The sequence below is a fragment of the Oreochromis niloticus genome, linkage group LG14, assembly GCF_001858045.2.
Source record: "Oreochromis niloticus isolate F11D_XX linkage group LG14, O_niloticus_UMD_NMBU, whole genome shotgun sequence".
Lineage (NCBI taxonomy): Eukaryota > Metazoa > Chordata > Actinopteri > Cichliformes > Cichlidae > Oreochromis > Oreochromis niloticus.
The window spans coordinates 39,944,486-39,965,867 of record NC_031979.2 but is presented as its reverse complement, the minus strand read 5'-3'; the positions used below and the strand labels follow the sequence as shown (position 1 = coordinate 39,965,867).

General features: G+C 45.4%; 1 protein-coding gene across 3 annotated transcripts; it reads right to left on the bottom strand.

Annotated features, from left to right (window-relative positions):
* Positions 1 to 1,501: 1,501 nt before the first annotated feature.
* On the bottom strand, positions 1,502 to 20,767 carry mmp23bb (matrix metallopeptidase 23bb). 3 transcript variants are annotated; one of them, XM_025897840.1, is made up of 8 exons: positions 20,103 to 20,767; positions 8,558 to 8,670; positions 7,478 to 7,617; positions 5,857 to 6,024; positions 5,032 to 5,196; positions 4,673 to 4,783; positions 4,465 to 4,591; positions 1,502 to 2,446 (listed from the first exon to the last, which is right to left on the bottom strand). In XM_025897840.1, exons 2-8 carry the CDS (start codon positions 8,668 to 8,670, stop codon positions 2,254 to 2,256), a joined length of 1,017 nt encoding a protein of 338 aa, XP_025753625.1. In that variant the 5' UTR covers positions 20,103 to 20,767; the 3' UTR covers positions 1,502 to 2,253. The 3 variants fall into 3 exon arrangements, with proteins under 3 accessions (XP_025753625.1, XP_025753624.1, XP_003457883.1); XM_025897839.1 differs by lacking the exon at positions 20,103 to 20,767 and adding an exon at positions 10,837 to 11,211; XM_003457835.5 differs by lacking the exon at positions 20,103 to 20,767 and adding an exon at positions 10,900 to 11,211.
* Between the last annotated feature and the right edge of the window lie 615 nt (positions 20,768 to 21,382).

Sequence of the window (21,382 nt, the reverse complement as noted above, 5' to 3'; positions counted from 1 at the left end):
ATGTGGGCCGGGTCCTCTGAAGGCTGAAGTGAGCGACTGTGAAATTGGACGGTCTAACTTTCTGATCTGCGTCACCGCCGTCTCGGTGGAGTTTAATAAACTCAGCCGTCTGCTCCTTGCTATCTAAAATATAACAGGACACTGGAGTAAACCGTAGACCGTCTCACACTTCTGTTTAATCAGCTGTGTGAAAACTATAACTTTAATCTCAGCCAAACCGATTTACTCAGGAACAAATGAAACACTGAAAAAAGCCAAACAACATTTTGAAGTTATCTAAGTGACTTATATATCATGTTTAACCTTTTACAAATATGTGGTGTCTTGATAAATCTGCAGATATTTGAGGTTTACACAGCTACATTCTCGCCTGAAAATATGTTAAAAGTTTACTTTGTGACCCAGAAAGATTAATAAGAGTAATATTAAATCTAAGTAGCTGCCGCCATTGTTGGAAACGCTATGAATGCTGGGATATGGTGGGCCACGAAGGATACACCCGACCCACCCTTCAAATCTGGAAAAAAGAAGGACGCATTTGGAGGCGTCTACGAATTTGGACACCCTTCGTCGCGTTGCTGTGACGTAATCGGCCTCAGGAGGATGCAGCCTCTGAATTTGGACACAGCAGCAGGAAGCTGCTGCAGTGTCTCTGTTGGCCCACCAGGTGGTGCTGTGTGAGGGTGAACCATGTTTTCAGGCCTCATTGATCAGCATAAACAAACAGCTGATCAATCAATACTCTGCAGTCTGAACTTTTGAACATTTCGAACTTATTTTCACATAATTATGTGAAAATAATTAGTTTCCATTTATTAAATACAATATAGAAACAACAACATGAATACACACATAAGACTGTCTGTGTGTGTGTGTGTGTGTGTGTGTGTCAAAATGGTTATGTACATTTTTTGTCCTGAGCTGCTCTTCACTGTAAACAATTATTTTTTATAGATTTTATTATAAATATTATTTTGTATCTTTTTACACTAAATGTGTTTTAATTCTGTCATTTATTGTTTTTAGTTTACTTCCTGTTTCCTGTTCGCTGATTTGTTTATTTATTAATAGTAATTGTGTAAAAATCAAAAATATCACAAAACAAATCTTTGATTTACTTTCAGAATATTCATATTTCACGTTTATTTTTATCTATTTATTCTATTTATTTGTTGTAGTTATTTAGTTTATAATATTTTAATTTGAGAAAGTTAAACTTTGTTTGCCTGTTTTTGATTTTTAAAACGATTTTGTCGGTTTGTTTGTGTCTGCAGGGTTAGCGACCCACGCTAACCCTGCAGACACTCTTTGTTCTCAGGCCTTTGTTTCCACGAACATCAGCGTCTCTCTCTCACACACACACACACACACACACACACACACACACATTCATTGTCTAACCCATTTCTGACCTGTTTTCATCTGAATATTCATCATATTTCATCTGCCACCAGCGGGCTCGACCCTCGACCACATATGAGCTGCGTCCAGCAGGAAAACATTTACTAAAATGTTTCTGTTTATTTCTGTAATTTTTAACAAAATAACAAACATATGTCACACATTAAGGACAGAAAGAGGACACCGCCAGTTTACTGAGTGAAGGACTCACACCTGTCGTAGCATCCATCACTCGCATCCAGAGTGCTGCCTCCTGTCCTACGGGTTCTTCTGTCCTCCAGTGGACGGACGATGACATCAGACCCACTCTGCTGAACTGCCTGGTCTACTGTTTGTGAGGCGGGATTAGTCTGAACTGTGAATCATGCAAAGCTGCTCTGCTTCAGTCCAGCAGTCAAACCGTGGCGGTCAGGACAGGCGGGGCGGGGGAAACAGGAAGTGCACAAAGACGTGAAACAGCTTTCCCATGATGGAGGACAGAGGAACAGCGTCTGACAGGATACAAGTCTAAGCAAAGGTCAAAGGCCAAAGAGGGATTACATGACTGTCGTTGCTAAGTAACTAACTCAAACACTGCAACTAAAGTGGGCGGGGTCAAAAGCTGCGGTTCCTACGGGCTATAGAAATATTCTCACGTACGATGAGCAGCAGGCTGCTCATCACCAAAACGCCATCCACTCAGCTCAGTCACCACTTTACACATTGTGATGTCATTCGCAGTCATGAGAAGGGGGCGCCGTGACATCACAGAGCTGCCAATGGTTCGTTGTTCTTTAATCTTTAAAGTCCATTGAGGTCAGGAAAAAAGTCCACAGACACCACGCTTCCTGTCGGGTCACCTGTCTGTCGTCTTCAGCTGTTGGATGGCTGCTCCGGCTTCAGTCGGATGGCCCAGGAGTTTGCAGAGACGATGTCGCCACGGCGATGGACGCGGCAGGTATAAACGCCTTCGTTGAACTCGTTGGCGACAATGCGCAGGTCTCGGTCCTTCATGACGATGTACCCTGGAATGGATGAGAGGATCTGCTCGCCATCTTTGTACCAACTGCAGGAAAACCACAGACACAACAGACCTTTAAGCTTTCAGCTCCACCCACAATCATTCAAACAGCTGTACAAAAAACGACCACAAGCCCCGCTCGTTAACTGTAACTCCTCCTGGCTCCTTTATTTGAAACTCTCCGAGAAAGATTTTAACCTTGATGAGCTGTGACCATGACCAGTGACACCTCAGCATTGACTTCAAAACATGAAAAAGGAAAGTTTGAAGCCTAATCTTGAAAGTAGAGATAGTGTCTGTCTCCCGAATCCAAACTGGAAGCTGGTTCCACAGAAGAGGGGCCTGAAAACTGAAGGCTCTGCCTCCCATTCTACTTTTAAATACTCTAGGAACAACAAGTAGGCCTGCAGTGTGAGAGCGAAGTGCTCTAATAGGGTGATATGGTACTACAAGGTCATTAAGATAAGATGGGGCCTGATTATTTAAGACCTTGTATGTGAGGAGCAGGATTTTGAATTCTGGATTTAACAGGAAGCCAATGAAGGGAAGCCAAAACAGGAGAAATCTGCTCTCTCTTTCTAGTCCCTGTCAGGACTCTTGCTGCAGCATTTTGGATCAGCTGAAGGCTTTTCAGCGAGTTTTTAGGACATCCTGATAATAATGAATTACAGTAGTCCAGCCTGGAAGTAATAAATGCATGAACTAGTTTTTCAGCGTCACTCTGAGACAGGATATTTCTAACTTTAGAGATGTTGCACAAATGGAAGAAAGCAGTCTTACATATTTGTTTAATATGTGCGTTGAAGGACATGTCCTGGTCAAAAATGACTCCAAGGTTCCTCACAGCATTACTGGAGGCCAAGGTAATGCCATCCAGAGTAAGAATCTGCTTCGATACCATATTTCTAAGATTTTCAGGGCCGAGTACAATAACCTCAGTTTGATCTGAATTAAGAAGCAGAAAGTTAGCGGCCATCCAGGTCTTTATGTCTTTAAGACATTCCTGCAGTTTAACTAATTGGTGTGTGTTACCTGGCTTCATGGACAGATAGAGCTGCGTGTCATCTGCATAGCAGTGAAAATGTATGCTATGTCTTCTAATGATGCTTCCTAAGGGAAGCATGTATAATGTAAACAGAATTGGTCCTAGCACTGAACCCTGTGGAACTCCATAATTAAGCTCAACGTGAGAACTGAAGAGGACTGTGAGATAATTATTGGTAATTTTTTCTCTAATGATAAAAATTTTATTTGTGAAGAAGTTCATGAAGTCATTACTAGTTAACGTTAAAGGGATGGTTGGCTCAGTAGAGCTCTGACTGTTTGTCAGCCTGGCTACAGTGCTGAAGAGAAACCTGGGGTTGTTCTTATTTTCTTCAATCAGTGACGAATAGTAAGATGTTCTGGCTTTGCGGAGGGCTTTCTTATAAAGCAGCAAACTATTTCTCCAGGCTAAATGATGAGCCTCTAAATTTGTGACACGCCATTTCCTCTCCAGCTTACGAGTTATCTGCTTTAGGCTACGTGTTTGAGAATTATACCACGGAGTCAGGTACTTCTGATTTGAGGCCTTAGTTTTCACAGGAGCTACAGTATCCAGAGTCGTACGTAGTGAGGAGGTAAAATTATTAACAAGATAATCGACCTCTGTTGGAGTAGCGTTCAGATAGCTGCTCTGCTCTATGTTGGTACAGGGCATTGAAGATGATAACAGTGGGTGGATTATATTCTTAAACTTAGTTACAGCGCTTTCAGAAAGACATCTACTGTGATAAAGTCTACTCTCCACTGCTGTGCAATCAATTATTGTAAATGTAAATGTTATCAGGAAATGATGAGACAGCAGAGGGTTTTCAGGAAACACTGTTAAATGTTCAGTTTCTATGCCATATGTTAAAACAAGATCTAGAGTGTGATTAAAGTGGTGGGTGGGTTCTTTTACATTTTGAGAGAAGCCAATTGAGTCTAATAACAGATTAAATGTTAAGGTTATCATTTTTAGCATCTACATGGATGTTAAAAATCACCCACAATAATGATTACGTCAGCATTGATGAGCTGACCTGACTTTGGGGGGGGAGCGGGTGTTTTTTGTCCCACACCGGAAACCCACCACCTTCCCCCGAGGAACCATCTTGATCTTCGTGTTGGCTGCCGGCGGCGTTGCTGTGGTGACCACCTCCAGAGGCTCTGCAGTGGGAAGAGGATGGAGACGGGCAATGAGCGTCATGCGGGCTTCTGTGAGGGTGTCGGAGGTCAGAGGGGCCTCACCGTAGCAGAAATCACAGCGCTGAGGACAGTTCTTCTTCATGAACGTCTTCCTTCGCTCGCAGAAGCCGAGCCGAGCCCACGGGTCGCAGACTCGCTTCTTATCCAGACAACCTGCAGAGCGACAGACGCGTCCAGTCACTTAAACACAACAAACACACGTCACATGATGCAGCGGCGTGTTTCCGCCTGTCTGCATCAGTGGATGTTTATTTCTGATCGGTCAGACCCCAGAGCAGTTTCCCCTCAGTCCACCTTAAATATCTCAAATACATATTTGTGCTGTTTCCCAGCTTTGCAGTGAACAGCTGTAAACCTGACTGAAGCAGGAAGAGCTCGTTGCCGGCTGCTCTGGTCGTTACCGTAGAGTCTCTGGATGCCCCACACGTCGTCCTGGGCGATGTTCCTCTGTCCGGTGTAGGTGGCATTGGGATGCATCAGAGCCTGAGGGTCTCTGGAGTGCCACAAACCCAGAGCGTGGCCGATCTCGTGTGCCGCCACCTGGACCAGGTCGTTCAGCCAGACTCCTGCAGGAGGGATCACATGACCGCAATCAGTCAGAGGCTCACAGCGTCAGCGAACGGTCGAGAACCCTCCGGCCTGGAAACTGCAGCTCTGCAAACATGATTTCAGATTTTTACATCCAATCATCATCATCCTCAGAGCACCGGCTTCAGGATGGTAATGATGTGTTCTCAGAGGAGCGTCACTCCTGCTGCAGTCTCCTACAAACAGACCACGCCCACCACGCTCGCAGCCTGTGACTGCTGCCCCTCAGCAGGCTTCCAGAAGCTGATCAGAATGATCTCTGTGAGGTTTCTGCTGCGCTCTTCCTGTCAGTCATGTTTCAGGTGTTTGTTTAGATTTTGTCTCATTTAAGAAGCATCGAGGGATAAATCCTGTCACGATATCAACACTGCTGTTTATAACACACACACACACACACACGTTGTAAACGCCAGTGTTTTTCTCCCATTAGAGACACAAATTCAGACAAAAAAAGAAAAACGTATAAACTCTTAAGCTGAAGCTTCCCTTCAGAACCTTAAACTTCAGACTTTCAAAAAGTCTGAAATTCAAAGAAGAACACCTGAAACAACATTTGTACTGTTTCTTTAATCTCTCAGAGTACAGTGGCCTTCTAGGAACACACTAAACACACACAGAACCATCCTACGTGCTCCAACCTTGTTTCCAGCTAAAGCGGGACTTCCCGAGGATCCAGAACTCGTGGTTGTCAAAGTGAATTTCTCCCCGTGGTGGCAGGAAGGCGTGCGCCAGCTCGCCGTTCAGCCCATCGAAACACGGGTGGAGAGGAGACCACCAGCAGTCCGTGTGGTTGAAGGTGTAGAAACCTGGAAACAGGAAACTGAAGTGGAACATCTCAGAGGACCAAAGCAGAACTTAGCCAAGTGCAGGAAGAGCTCCTCATCCTGCAGACGTGTCCTTTCATGAGGACGACCTACTGAACCACCTGATCCACCAAGATAAAACCCGTTTCACGCACTTGTTTAATTACCATCAGCAACATGCAGCCTTCACCCTTCACCAGCAGGGGGCAGAGTTTTACTCTTACCGCCGCTTCGTTCAGAACCTTCAGCTTGTCCAGCCCACCAGCAAAGGTTTGGCTGACTCACTACGCCATCTTCTGTGTGTGAGGGCCAATCCCATGGCCACACTCTAAAGTCGGTAAGTCTTGTGTATTTTCATTTCTTTGTTTGAACACAATAACACACTTCAGTTTCCGATAAGTTTGATGAATGGTTTGGATACATTTGTTCTATTTGTAAGCGCGCACATTTAGTTTACTTATGTATTCACACCAGTTCATTACTTTGATTTTTGACTAACCTTTGTTTCTTTTACTTCTTACCTGCCATGATCCGGGGAGTTGCCAGACAAAAGGTGGTAGCCAGGGTTTGAAACCATTAAATACAAAGAGGGATAATTGGACCGCACCACCACTTCCTGCTGAAGGGGGAGAATGTGTGTTTTCTTTAATTAAAAACAAAGTATTTGTATTTAATTAAATATTTGAGTTTAGGGTTTAATGTGTTTGATTTTCTTCTTTGGTGTTTAGTTTATTAACAAACCAGACTGCATTGTTTGTTGTTTATGATTATGTTTTGTTTTGTTAGTGTGTCATGGTGGTCTGATCAGCCATCATATAAACCCTTGTGTGTCATTTCATGTTTAGGTCAGTTATGTTTGTTTGGTTTGTTAAGTTTTGGGTTCTTTGCCTGAGTTCAGTTTTGTTTCTTTGACCTTTTATGAGCTCAACATTTATTACTTTTGTAAATATAATTTTGGGGTTAAATAAATGGCAGCCCTATTTTTCTAATCATTCCTGTGACTCCTCCTGCTTTTTCAACTCGGTCCATCACAGTGGTACAAACTGGTATAACATGAAACAACAGCCTGCTCTATTTTAATATCAACTGATTTCTGTTCAACACAACATCGAGGTTGTCTCTCCACCTTCTGTTGATACTTTGGTTGTTTTTTCTAAGGTTTGAATCACTTTGAACACAGGCAGTTACAATTGCGAGGTGACCTGTGACCTGTTTAGTGCCCGGGTTAGGGCTCTAATCCATGGCTTAGCATCACGTTAAGCAGAAGTTAGCCCTTTACAAATGAAGTCTCCCACACAGAGAGAGGTGCGTGTTAACCTGACCCTGCGGGTCAACAGCAGGTGTCAAAGTTAAGATAAGATAAGATAAGATAAGCTTTATTAGTCCCACACGTGGGAAATTTGTTTTGTCACAGCAGGAAGTGGACAGTGCTACCGAAGTAAACGTTCAGTCCTACCGATGGTGATGTCAGCAGTAGCGTTGCCGTCAGTAACCTCGGTGAAGGTCAGCGGAGACACGTCACTCCACTTTGTGAAGGCGATGCCGATGGCCTTCCTGGTGTCCTCCACATTCAGGGTGTTGGGGAACTGGATGATCCTGAGATGGAAGAGACAGACAGGTATCTGGACTCTGATTGGTCCTCAGAGAACGATGCTCCGCCTCCTCTGATCTCAGTTGTGTGATTGGTGTAGAAATACAATGGGAGGGCAATCAGTGAGGTAGGGACTCATCAGCATCGAATCAGGAAACATATGAGCCAATCATGATGCTGCACCATTTGCTTTCTTCATCATCATCTGTGAACGTTTTTCAGTCATTAACAAAAAAAACATCCGGGTGTCAAATAAAGTCACCCGGGCTCCACCTGGGACTTAAAGCCCTTTACCTATACCTGCATGGGAGGGGCCAGAATGAAAATAACCACCCAAATAACTGCCTGCAGGAGTTACAGCGATGGTTCCTGAGTGTCAAGATTGTTTCTAGACTTTGACCTGAGGCTGCTGCTGATGATGAGGAGGAGGAGGAAGGGTTGGTTTCTGTGCTGTTTATTGGTTAGACTCTCGGACACCAGAGATTATTCTCTGTCTTGTGGTTTATATTCGTCTCATTATTTTTGACTTGTATAAATTGGAGGCCGACCACGAGGCTCTGAGGGTCACTTTCATTGTTCAGGCTCCTGCTGGGTGACATCCTGAATCATAGTAGATACGACAGCCAGCAGGCCCTCAGTATTAAATTGAATTTCAGGCTCCAAATGTTTACCTTCATAATTAAATATTCTACACGTGGAATGTGCTTTAATACAAGCTGTGGCAGAGATGCAGAGGTCCAACCAATAAACGCTGAAATGCAGCAAAATAAGAGAAAGAGCCACAATTAGACAATGAAGACATTAAACTTACACACAATCTTGGAGAACAATTAGAGAAACGGAGCATTTTGAAGTTCCTGACCTTGTAAGAGTACATGTGATGACCTCAGAGCTTCACTGAATGAATCACAGGATGTTATTAAGTCTGTACAGGTGTTTCTCTACCTGTACGTGACGTTGTGGTGAGTCCACTTGTGTCCCAGAGGGTTGATGGCATAGCGTTTGCTTCTTGCTGCTCGGTCCCCGAACACTTCCATCGATCTGCTGCTGTCAGACATCTGAAACACAGCAAACACGCAGAGTTAATGACCAATCAGCTTTCTTAAAATCAGTTGCAGTGCCTCTAGCGTCCAGCAGAGGCAGCAGTGAGTCAGTCCCCATAGACTCCCGTTTTCAAACTTTACAGAAGAATTAAACATGTTTACAGCCTGATACACAAACTGTTTGGTCTCTGTGGATACGGGACGTCTGGACTGTGTTTGTGCTGTTGGGGCTTTTTTAATGACATCATCTGACCAATAATATGTCTGCTGTGAGGTCACTGTAGTGACAGAGCGTCCACAAAGGCTGAGCTCCAGATTAATGCGGCAAACTGGAGGATTTTGATTGGATGGTACTGAGCCCTAATTAGCCGGTACCCGTGTCTGTGGATGCAGACCAGCTCATGACTCAGCCACGTTGGTTTTGCTGACTGGGGCTGTTTTATCGAGCACGGCGAGCTCCCTCTGGAGGTTTTCTGTCATTGATGATTTGGCACCACCTGTAGTTTCAGGTCATAGGTCACATAAATGACTGGTTTTACCAAAGTCAGGAGCTGATGCAGCTGCAGCATTTCGCCCCAGTAATAACAGGAAGTCCTGACCTCTGTGATTTCCTGTGACTATTTCAAAATAAAAGCTCGAATCCCAGCAGCCGTGAATGTGACGCTGTTCAAACAGAATCAGAAATACTGCAGCTCTCTAATGAAAAAGGAGACTCTGGCAGGCTCTGTGCGCAGATGTGGACAGATGTGGCAGTAGGCTGATTCCATACAGATGTGAAACACTTCCTTCTTTGTCTCTTTCATGTGTGGCTGCTTTGATCCCCCCCCTCCCCACATTTGTGTCAGCCACATGTGAACTCGGCTGACCCTCCTCTGCCTCCACGTTTCACTTGTTAGAAAGTCCACTCGCACATCTGAGCGCTCAGACTGAAACGACCCCACAGGCTGCACCCAGCGCCCCCTGCTGTGTGGACACCACCAACTACAGATTCTGCTGTGGCGCTGTTCATTCACCCGTTTATGCTCTGCTCCCAGCAGCTGTTTGCTGTTACTGCAGGAAACTTGCAGAGCGCCCTCTGGTGGACAGACTGTGCAACATCAACACTCCAAATCTGGCTGAGGGGTGTTTCTCCTGTTATCAGTGCTGACACTGACAGATCAGCTCACAGACAACATCAGCGGCTTCACATTTGTGACAACGAGCAGCAAAAAATGAATATTTGATCTGTTTCAGATCTGGATCGACTGAAGGAACCAAAACTGTGATAACGATGGGTGAGTTCAGACTGACAGCAGACTGCAGGTGATGCTAACACACCGGGGACCTGAGTGTAACTGAGGAAACGAACCTGAGACCTGGCTGGAGTCTGTTTCACAGGTAGTGTCAAACTTACAGAGTTTGATCAGATTTCAGACAGTGTGAACGTTTTTACATTCAGTCTGAGGCACAAAGCAGTAAACATTTTAATCAGCAGTGCAGGACTGTGTGAGGTCACCTCTATGCTCTGCAGGCTTTTAAAGGCTCATTCCAAATATTCAAAACCAAACCAGTCAGCTATTTCAGCAAAGTCAACTTAAGATGTTTAAAGAATCATTCCAAAAGTTTCAATGAGCACAAAGAGACGGCAGAACCACAGGGACCACAAAACGTCTGCAAACTCTTCAGAGAGCTTCGTGGAAAACAGACTCAGACTACATCACAAAGAGACGCAGCGAAAAAAAAGATTACAGCGCAGACACACTCTCATCACGTTTCACTTTTGTTTCCTAACTTTAAATCGAAGAAAATGTTGTAAACCATTTCACAGATTTATGCTTCAAGGACTTTTCAGACCCAGAAATCAGCCCCCCACCCACTCTCACAAAAGCTCCAAACTGATGTTGGAGTCTGAGCGGGCCACTGATCAGTTGCTGTCTGACCTTCAGGGTCCCTCAGCTGAGAGCCAATCACGTGACTCCAATCGCGTGTTTATTTGAGTTTGATGTGTGAAAGAGTGAAAAACGTTCAGATTCATCTTCAGTTTATCGTCAGAGAGAAAGAAAAGCGCGAAAACATCTGATCTCAGGTCAGAAACTTCATCATTTCCTGTTTTAAGGATCTGAACTAAGTTTGAGCGAACAAGAGCCTGCTCCAGCGCCAGGATGAAGAGGAGGAGGAGGAGGGTTATGATCTGTGTCTGACCTCAGGCTGACTGCGCGCTCTTTGTTCTCTCCCAGTTTGTCTGAAGTCGGTCCCGACACTGACCTTCAACATCACCATCACCATCATCATCATCAGTTGAACGAGGTCCATGGCGAGTCTCGGACAGCGTGTCCGTCAATCAATCAGTCAAACAATCGATCGGTGAGCGCGTGCGTCATCCCACGGAGTTTCCAGGCGCGCAGATTTACGCACGGACGCTCCGCGGAGCTGAGAGTCGCGCGAGCTCCACTTCAGGCAGAAAAACAAAAAGCGGGAAAGATCCGAACCCTGTAGACCCGCCACGACCCGATCCGCTCCGTGCGCGTGCTCAGCGTGGTCCGGGACCCGAGGGAGGAACGCGCTCCGCTCGGGAACAAACTGAGTGAAGTTCCCGGAGTCTCCGCTCGCTGCTGCAGCGGGGCTGGTCCGGAGGGGCGGGGTCAGGTGAGGAGAGCAGTTTAACTCTTTCCCACCGGAACCACGGTTCTGTTTAAGCACTGAGCTCACTCAGCGGATAAACAAAGCCAGACCCGCGACTGGTGTTCCCCTCTGGGGCCTCAGGGGCCCCTCGGGGCTCCAGACTGCAGGTTGGGCCACCCTGAGGTGTTTTCCCAGCAGCAGCGGTCCAGATGTGCAGCAGTTGTTTCGTCTCTGCTAAGAACATCTGTCCAAACACTCAACAGCTTCCTGTGAGAGAGGCACGAAAACAGCAAAAACCAAAAATCCTTTACAAACTGAGAAATACTAACAAAACAGACCTGTAGACCTAAAAATACACACATCAAAAAGTCCTTACATACTACAAATACTACACTACTAGTACTACACACACACACAAAGGTCCTGTGATTGAACAGATTGAACTCGGTGCAGGTTTCTATCCGTTTATGACTTTACAGAAATAATGAAGAGAAAAAACTTGATGTGGGAGGATTCAGAAGAGAAACCTGTGATAAACTCAACAACGTGTGGAGTTCCCCAAGGCTCCGTCATCGGTCCTCTGATGCTGATGATCTGGCTTTATTGATTTGCTTCATGCCGTTGTTTGACGGCTCTTACATGTTTAGACTTTCAGTTTAGAGGTGAGGAGCATCCACAGTTAGCTTCTTATTCACACAGCAGCGATGGAAACATCCAGCCACGTTTTCTGTTGAGACTTGTGCTCTGAATGTGGTCGTGACCTTTTGCACACCCACAGTCATTAATATTAAAGTATTGATTAATGTGGCTGAAACAACAGAAAGGCAAAGCCCTGCTGATGGATTAATTCTGGACGTCTTATTGCCTAAAGTAATCTGGGAGGGATGAATTAATCACTCCTCGCAGGCCCCTCAATAACACCCCCCCCCGTTTGCATTGTTGTCTTGTTTATCTCTCCGCCCACACTCGGCGTCTCTGTCCAGTTCACGGTCACCTTCACTCTGACAAAGTGCCTGCAAGGCATCTTTAGAGGAGCTCATCATATGGCGCATGTTAAGCAGCTCATTAACGCTGCATTGTGAGCTGAATGAGGTTTAAATGTTGGCAGCTGAGTGGCCTGGCAGATTCCCATCATGCACTACAACACTGCTGTGACCTCACAGCAACTCGCTCTGTGCTGGCAGGGTGAGAATCGATCGATACATTGACAGAAACCTGAAACCAAAACTCATCCGAGAGCCAGTTTGTTAGAAAGTCAGTGTTCTCCTGAGGAAAGTGAAGGTCAAACTGAGAGAAGAGCCGTGATTACGCTTTGGTCCCTGAATGTCTCATCATCACTCTTTCTTCACGATGAGCCTGACATTAGTCTGCAGGACTCGCATTTTCCACATTTCTCAGAGAGAAATGACATCTGCAGCAGGTACTGCTGATACTGCACCTGCTGTGAGACTGCTGACATCACACTCAGCGCCATCCATCCTGTCTTTGTCTTTATTGTCATTATAAATACATGAAATAAATACATGCAATATAATGAGATCAAGTGCCTTCCTTACTATGACAGTCATTCACACCATTGCACCTGTAACTCTAATGTGACACCATCTAATGTGACACCATCTAATGGGACGGTGGCAGAACGTGGACGTGGTGCGGCTGCAGCGAGGCGGACGCACCTGAGCGGCACAAACGATCACGCTGCACCTGCGTTAAAAGGGTGAAATAGATCCTGTCTTAGTTGTTGTTGTTGGGGAGCTGTGAGCTTTAGAACTCTGTGTGTGTGTGTGTGTGTGTGTGTGTGTGTGTGTGTGTGTGTGCGTGTGTGTGTGTGTGTGTGTGTGTGTCGTGACGAGAGTAATAACAGAATCCTGAAAAGCATTGAAATGTGGTCGCCTACGCTGTGTGTTTATTACAGTGGACAAAGCAAAAGCCATGATTGTTGACCTCAGGAGAGCACGGAGAGATCACTGTCCCCTGAACATCGATGGATCCTCTGTGGAGGTCGTCAAGAGCACCAGATTCCTTGGTGTCCACCTGGTGGAGAACCTCTCCTGGTCCCTCAGCACCAGCTCCATAACTAAGAAGGTCCAGCAGCGTCTCTACTTGTGTGTGTCTGTGTTGTTCTGTTCTGTCGGGTGTTAGACTGTTTTTTGTTTTTGCACACTTTGCACTTTATGTAGTCCTGTGTTGTTGTCTGTCATATGTAGTATCATGGTCTCGTTGTCTCACTTCACTGTGTACTGTACCACTGCACATGGTTGGAATGACAATAAAACCACTTGACTTGTTTGATGCCCTGATGGCCACCAGATAGAAACTGTTTTTCAGGCCTCCTGTGTCATGCCAGATGGCAGGCTGTTGTTCCAGATGGAACAAATTGTGACTGGGGTGTGAGGAGTCTATTAAAATGTTCTTGGCTCTTCTAAGGCAGCAGGAGCTTTGGAGCTCTTCAGAGAGGGCAGAGGAGAGCCGATGGTCTCCTGGACAGTCTGAATGATTCTGTGGAGTGTTTTCGTCTACGCTGTTGTGCAGCTGGAGAGCCACACACACAGACAGTAGCACAGGATGCTTTCAATACAGCGTCAGTAGAAGGACACCAACAGTTTTTGGGAGATGTTGTTTTTCCTGAGGACTCCCAGGAAACAGACGTCCAGTGGTCCACAATGATCCTTGGTCTTAGCTGTTTCTGGATCAGGTAGTTCCTTGTGCACCACCCTGTCAGCAGTTCCATTTCGTCCCCGTAGGCAGAGACATCCCCACCAGAGAGGAGCCCCGTAGTGGGCGGGGCTCAGCACACAGTCCTGGAGAGAGGCGGTGCTGATGACCGAGGTGTGAGGGCCCACCTGTCAGAAAGTCCTTAATCCAGCAACAGGTGGAAGAAGGCAGTCCAAGGTCTGCACGCCAGTCTGTAAGGAAGGATGGTTTTAAAAGCCAAGCTGAAGTCAATAAAGAGGAAGTGTGCGCAGCTCCAAGACAGCATGGAGGCCAATCGTCAACCTGTGAGCCCTGTAAGCAGACTGGTGTGCAGCAAAGGAGGGAGGGATGAACGACGCGCTATGAATCAGTCTCTTGAAACATTTCATCATGCTGGGGTGAGAGCCACCTGCCAGGAGTCATTCAGGCAGGCGACAGGTGATTTTTTGGGGAGGGGGAGGGTGTCAGGCGGGGTGGGATTGTGGCGTCAGACGGTGACAGATCAAAGATCTATGGTAAAGACCACGGCCAGCTGCTCTGCACACATCCAGGAGCAACATCAGGTCCAGCTGCCTTCCTGGGACAGCCTCACCTCACACTCCTCCACCTTGAGGATGGAGGTGATGTTGTTGTACGCTGCTGCATGCAGCTGCCACTGGAGGCTCTGCCTCAACATGAGCAAAGAAACAATTCAACTTCTCCACTAGTGAGACTCCACCTTTAGCTGCTCCATGACTGGTCCTGTAGTTGGTGATGTGCTGGACCTGCCTGCTCTTGTTACTGTACAATACAGTTACAGTACAGTTTTATTTATATAGCACATTTAAAAACCCGAAGGCACACCAAAGTGCTTCACAGTAATATGGAGAATCAACATAAGTCAATGACAGGGTACAGATCAGGCTAGTGCTAGTGCACAGACAGAATAGAGGCATTAATAGACCAGAGTTAAATAAAATAGGCATCAACCTCAATAAAGAGGGAAGGTCAGATCTCAAATAAAAAATCCACTACGAAGACAAAAACCGCAGTAAAATTAATAACAAAATAATACATTTAATAATTTTAAATAAGTTTAAAACGGTATTAACTGGTCAGGAAAGCCAAGTCAAATAGATATGCTTTCAATCTTGATTTAAAGGAATGGATAGAGTTCAAGGCTCGAATAGAAGCGGGGAGGCTGTTCCAAAGGTTGGGTGCAGCTGAAGCAAAGGCACGATCACCTCTGGTCTTCAGTCTAAACTTAGGTTGGGCCAGGAGTAACTGACCTGATGATCTTAATGCACGACAAGGAGTGTACAGATTGAGGAGGTCAGTGAGGTAGCTGGGCGCAATGTTATTCAGGATTTTAAAAGTGAGTAGCAAGATTTTAAACTCAATGCGATATTTAATAGGTAACCAGTGTAGATCAACAAGAGCCGGAGTAATAGGGTCAAATTTTCTAGCTCCAGTAAGAAGGCGAGCCGCAGCATTCTCAACGAGCTGCAGTCTTCAAAGAGAGAAGGCTCGGAGACCACAGTAGAGAGAATTGCAATAGTCTAACCTGGAGGTCACAAAAGTGTGGATAAGTTTTTCCAGGTCCCTGTGTGGTATATAATGCTTAGCTTTAGAAATCAGGCGCAACTGAAAAAAAAAACAGATTTAACTACAGATGACACTTGCTTATCGAGCTTAAAGGAGCTATCCAAATAGACACCCAGGTCATGTATAGAATCAGAGAGAGAGTTAGCTAGGGGCCCCAGCAGGGCAACAAGCTGGTCTCGAGGAATATGTGCAGGTGCTCCTCAACCCTCTAGTCCCTCTAAGCCTTTCTGGACCATGACATGCTGTAGAAGGCCTTGTTACCAGGCCTGAAAGCTCTCTTTAAGCAGCCGCTGGACCTTCCTGGTCATCCAAGGCTTCTGGTTGGGAAAAGCCCAGATGTGTTTCTTCACACCGTCAGTGAATAATTCCAGGTCTGTATGTTCAAAAATGTCCCAGTTAGTCCTTTCAAAACAGTCCACAGAGAGGATCATCAGGCCAGGTTGAGATGGTTCTCGTAGTTGTTAATGCAAATGTCCTGAGAGGGTGTATGCAGGAATCATAACCAGTGACATGTGGTCATACTAAGTAAAATGTATTTATATAGTGCTTTTCACAGATAAAGAATCACAACGTGCTTCACAATAAAATAAGAAATGAATAAGAGATAAGATAAGATAAGATAAGATAAGATAAGATAAGATAAGATAAAACTTTATTAATCCCTTGGGTGGGTTCCTCTGGGAAATTCGGTTTCCAAAAGCACAGCACCGACAGAAGTTACAGAACGTGAGCAGAATATTATATATATACATACAGTGGCTTACAAAAGTATTCGCCCCCTTGAACTTTTCCACATTTTGTCACATTACAGCCACAAACATGAATCACTGTTACTGGAATTCCAGGTGAAAGACCAATACAAAGTGGTGTACACGTGAGAAGTGGAACGAAAATCATACATGACTCCAAACATTTTTTACAAATAAATAACTGCAAAGTGGGGTGTGCGTAATTATTCAGCCCCCTGAGTCAATACTTTGTAGAACCACCTTTTGCTGCAGTTACAGCTGCCAGTCTTTTAGGGTATGTCTCTACCAGCTTTGCACATCTACAGACTGAAATCCTTGCCCATTCTTCTTTGCAAAACAGCTCCAGCTCAGTCAGATTAGATGGACAGCGTTTGTGAACAGCAGTCTTCAGATCTTGCCACAGAAAAACAACAAATTAATTAAAAGCTTGTCTCAATAAAAATGTCTCCAGCTGCTTTTTAAAAGACTCAGTGGAATCTGCAGCCGTGGAGCCTGAAAGGCCCGATCACCACCAGCAGCCTCTGACATGATGACCTCAGAGCTCGGGAAGAGGTCAGAGATCTACTGGGGAGCTTGACCATGTAGGGCCATGCTCAAGCTCTACATGGTCAGAACCTAAATTTACTGCCAACCAATGAAGAGAAGCAAGAACTGGAGTGATATGAGATCTTTTGTTTGTGCCTGTTAAAAGTCTCGCTGCAGCGTTCTGCACAGTCTGAAGACGATTCAAAGCTGATTTATTAAAAGAAGTAAAGAGACTGTTACAGTAATGCAAACAGGAAGAAATAAGAGCATGAAGATCGTGGCTCAAGAGTTGGGAGTTCGCCTTGTAATCGGAAGGTTACCGGTTCGAGCCCCAGCTCGGACGGTCTCGGTCGTTGTGTCCTTGGGCAAGACACTTCACCCGTTGCCTACTGGTGATGGTCAGAGGGCCCGGTGGCGCCAGTGTCCGGCAGCCTCGCCTCTGTCAGTGCGCCCCAGGGTGGCTGTGGCTACAACGTAGCTGCCATCACCGGTGTGTGAATGTGTGTGTGAATGGGTGAATGACTGGATATGTAAAGCGCTTTGGGGTCCTTAGGGACCAGAAAGGCGCTATATAAATACAGGCCATTTACCATTTACCAAGAATCATCTCAGGTTCAGCCTTTGTCATCAGCAGTCTGAAATGTTCCTGAGATAATAAAAACAGTTCTGGACCAGCCGTCTGTTGCTCAAACAACAGAGTGTCAAATATGACACCGAGCTTTCTGAGGCTCGATTCAACAGAAGAGTCTAAGAAGCTGAAATGCTGCCTGATTTCTGAAATCATGTAGTCGGGAGCAAGAATCAGAGTTTAGCTGGAGGATGTTGTTGTTTAACCTTGATTTCTGTCAGGCAATTTATAAAACTCTTTGAAAGAAGAGTATAACTGAATGTCATCAGCATACGGATGATAGAAAATATGATTGTTACGCCTAATGATTTGGCCTAGGGCGAAAATATAGAGCAAAAAGAGAACTGAATCAAAGACAGATCCCTGAGGGACCCCACAAAGCAGAACAGTAAAAGACAAATATGACAGCAGAGCAACTCTTCTCCATTGTTTATGGGAATGTCCTAAAATCCAGGAATTTTGGAAAGATGTCATCAAATGTCTTAAAAGGTAAACTTTGTGTACTTGGAATATACCCAAGGGAATTTAAGCAACCAGGGAAAAAAACTAAATTACTGGACTATGGACTACTTCAAGCCAGAAGAGCCATTGCACTATGGTAGAGGAGTATGGATGCTCCCTCCATGGGACTCTGGAAGAAGGAAATTGCAGACTCTCTAGGCCTGGAAAGATAAACATATATTGCAAAAACTGGAACTTTGTGAATATGTGGAAGCCATATATGGATATTTTAGGGAATGGAGGTGAAGGATGTTTATGAGAAAGAAGAAAAAGAAGAAGGGAAGGAGGGGAGAATCTTGTTTATCCTAATTCCTTGTATTTTTGTATTACTGTGAGAACTATGCTTATTTCTACATTTGAATATGATGTAGGCCGGTTTGATGTATGGATGGGTGCGTGAATGTGAGGGTGTTGAAATTTTGTTTGTATTTTACAACAGAAAATTTCAATAAAAATATATAGAAAAAAATGAACAGCAGTAATCCCAAACAGGTGCTTGAGCCTGTTTATCATGATGCTGTGATCTACAGTATTTAAGGCAGAGCTGAGGTCCAACTGAACCACAGCTCTGGACTCTGCTGCCATCAAGATGTCGTGACAGTCGTTTCAGTGGAGAGCAATTTGCAAAAAGCAGACGGAAAATGTCCATAACATTATTTTTTTCCCAACAAATAGTTACGTTGTGTTGCTACTGTTTCCACGATCTTTGACAAAATTTGGATGTTGGCCAATAAAGTCAAACACACTAAGCAGGAAGGACGTCAAGGGGGCTTAAAGTCGGTTTCATATGACCAAGACGAGCCCTGACGTCCTGTAACAGGAGCGTACTGGGTCAGACGTGGGAGCTGCTTAGCTCTGTAGCCCAGGTTGATGTTAGAGTACAGCTTGTCCAACGTGTTGAATCTTCTGGTACTTCTGCACTTTACACGTTGATGGAATTTGTGGAGCGCTATCCTCAGATCCACATGATTGAAGTCCCCGCAATAATGAAACTGCGTCAGGATAGCGCCTCTGCTGTCAGCTAATGCTCGTGTATAGTTAGCTGAGTTAGCATTAGCAGTCAGTGGAAGGTAAACAACAGTGAACTCCCTTGGTAGGTAGAAGGGTCTCCATTTCATTTACTCCATGTCAGGGAAGCAATGGCTGTCCACAGTCACTGTGTCTGTACATCACTTATTGTTGTGTACAGACACAGACACACACACATTCACAGTGTGTGAATGTGTGTGTGAATGGGTGGATGACTGGATATGTAAAGCGCTTTGGGGTCCTTAGGGACTAGAAAAGCGCTATATAAATACAGGCCTTAAAGAGGCCTTATAAATACAAACTTAAAGAAGTCCAGACGCCTTTCTTTGCAAACTCCTTTGACTACGATGACCTGGATGACTGAGAACCTTCACAGACATAAATACAGGCCATTTACCATTTATTGTTGATCTACACACACCCCACCTACTCTTCTCTAACCATGGTCCTGTCTTAGCGCCATGTTGTGTAGTCTGTTGGCATGATGGCTGAGTTCGGGATGCATGGATGAAGTCAGGATTCTGTGATCATAAGTACACAGCTATCCTAATGGTGCGATCTGTCACAACCTGGAGCCTTATTTCGTCCATTTTGTTGAAGAGGGATCTGGCATTACTGATGAAAAGACCGGGAAGCGCTGGTTTATGAGGCTGTCTCTGTAACTCCAGCTCTGCAAACTCACTTCTGCTTCCTTTCCTTGCACCACCTTCGCCGCCTTACGCTCTGAGCTGAAGGAGCACCTGCAATGCTGGAGGACGGTGTAAGTGTTATCCATGTTAGTCCTCCTTTAAAATCACTTTTAATTATTTTTACTGGGTTTTATTTAGCGTGACTTCAGATGCATCGATGCTAAATGAAGAATTCTGCTCCTGCAGCTCTGCTGGAGCGACTGCAGGCTTCCTGAAGGAAGTTCAACCAAATGCTAAATGAGTACAGAAAATGAGCCAGGTGCCAACAGGTGGGCTTCCTGTTCAGGTGCACCTGAGGGCTCATTGCCTCACACTAAACAGGTTTTATTACATTACTTTGAGTATTGACTACAGATGGAGACCTCCACCGCACAGAGCAGAAACTGAACTGTTGTCTTCATCCTTTTTAAACAAACCTGAGGAAACACTAACACCCGCACAGCTTACCGCCTCTCAGGTAGCACCTGCTGGGTATCCCATCATGTTTCAGTGTTTCTGGACCACTGCCTGGGGCCCGGGGCCTCGGGGCCCAAGTCCAGCTGGCTCGGAGGCCCGGAACGATGGGATCCTGACGGCACATCACTCAGAGAGACGGAGGAGGAGACGGACTTTCAGCCGGAGCTGAAGGATGACGATTTAATTACACTTCTGTCCATTCATCTGTCCATCCACACACACACACACACACACACACACACACACTCGTCAGCAGATTCCCACACCTCACAAACAGACCCTCCGTCTTGTTCTTTTCTTGTATTTTTTTCTGGCCGATGAAAAGAAACAATTCGCCGTCTGTTTTTACAAGCTGCTGGTTGCCATGGTGACCGGGAGCGACCAAAAACCGTCCTGCAGGTCAAACTGGACGCCTCAACCATCAGCAGAGAGACGAGAAATCAGGTTCCTCAGTTTAACTGAAGCTCCAGTTTCATGACTGAATATTATCACCTCTGCAGAAACTCTGTGTGTGTGTGTGTGTGTGTGTGTGTCGGGAAGCAGAGCAGCTTCATGTTTATGTTGTCTTTAGTGTCATAGCCTCAGTATGAGCTGCTGTTAGACTGAACCTGCAGTTCCTCTGACGTCCAGCAGGGGCAGCAGTGAGTCAGTCTCCATAGACTTCCATGTTAAAGCTTCACAGCAGAAACAAACATGTTTACAGCCTGAAACACAATCAATCTCTAGAGGTGTCCAAATTCATAGGCGGCGTCCTCCTGAGGACCCAGCCTTCGTGGTCTACGTGGGCCGGGTCCTCAGAAGGTCGGGTAGACCGGAAGTGAGTGGCTGTGAAATGGGATGGTCTAGCCTTCAGATCTCCGTCACCGCTGTCTCGGTGGAGTTTAATAAACTCTGGAGTAAACTCTTGACCGTCTCACACGTCTGTTTAATCAGTTTTCTGTTTGACGTTTATTCAGCTGTGTGAAAACTACAGGGAGTGCAGAATTATTAGGCAAATGAGTATTTTGTCCACATCATCCTCTTCATGCATGTTGTCTTACTCCAAGCTGTATAGGCTCGAAAGCCCACTACCAATTAAGCATATTAGGTGATGTGCATCTCTGTAATGAGAAGGGGTGTGGTCTAATGACATCAACACCCTATATCAGGTGTGCATAATTATTAGGCAACTTCCTTTCCTTTGGCAAAATGGGTCAAAAGAAGGACTTGACAGGCTCAGAAAAGACAAAAATAGTGAGATATCTTGCAGAGGGATGCAGCAGTCTTAAAAT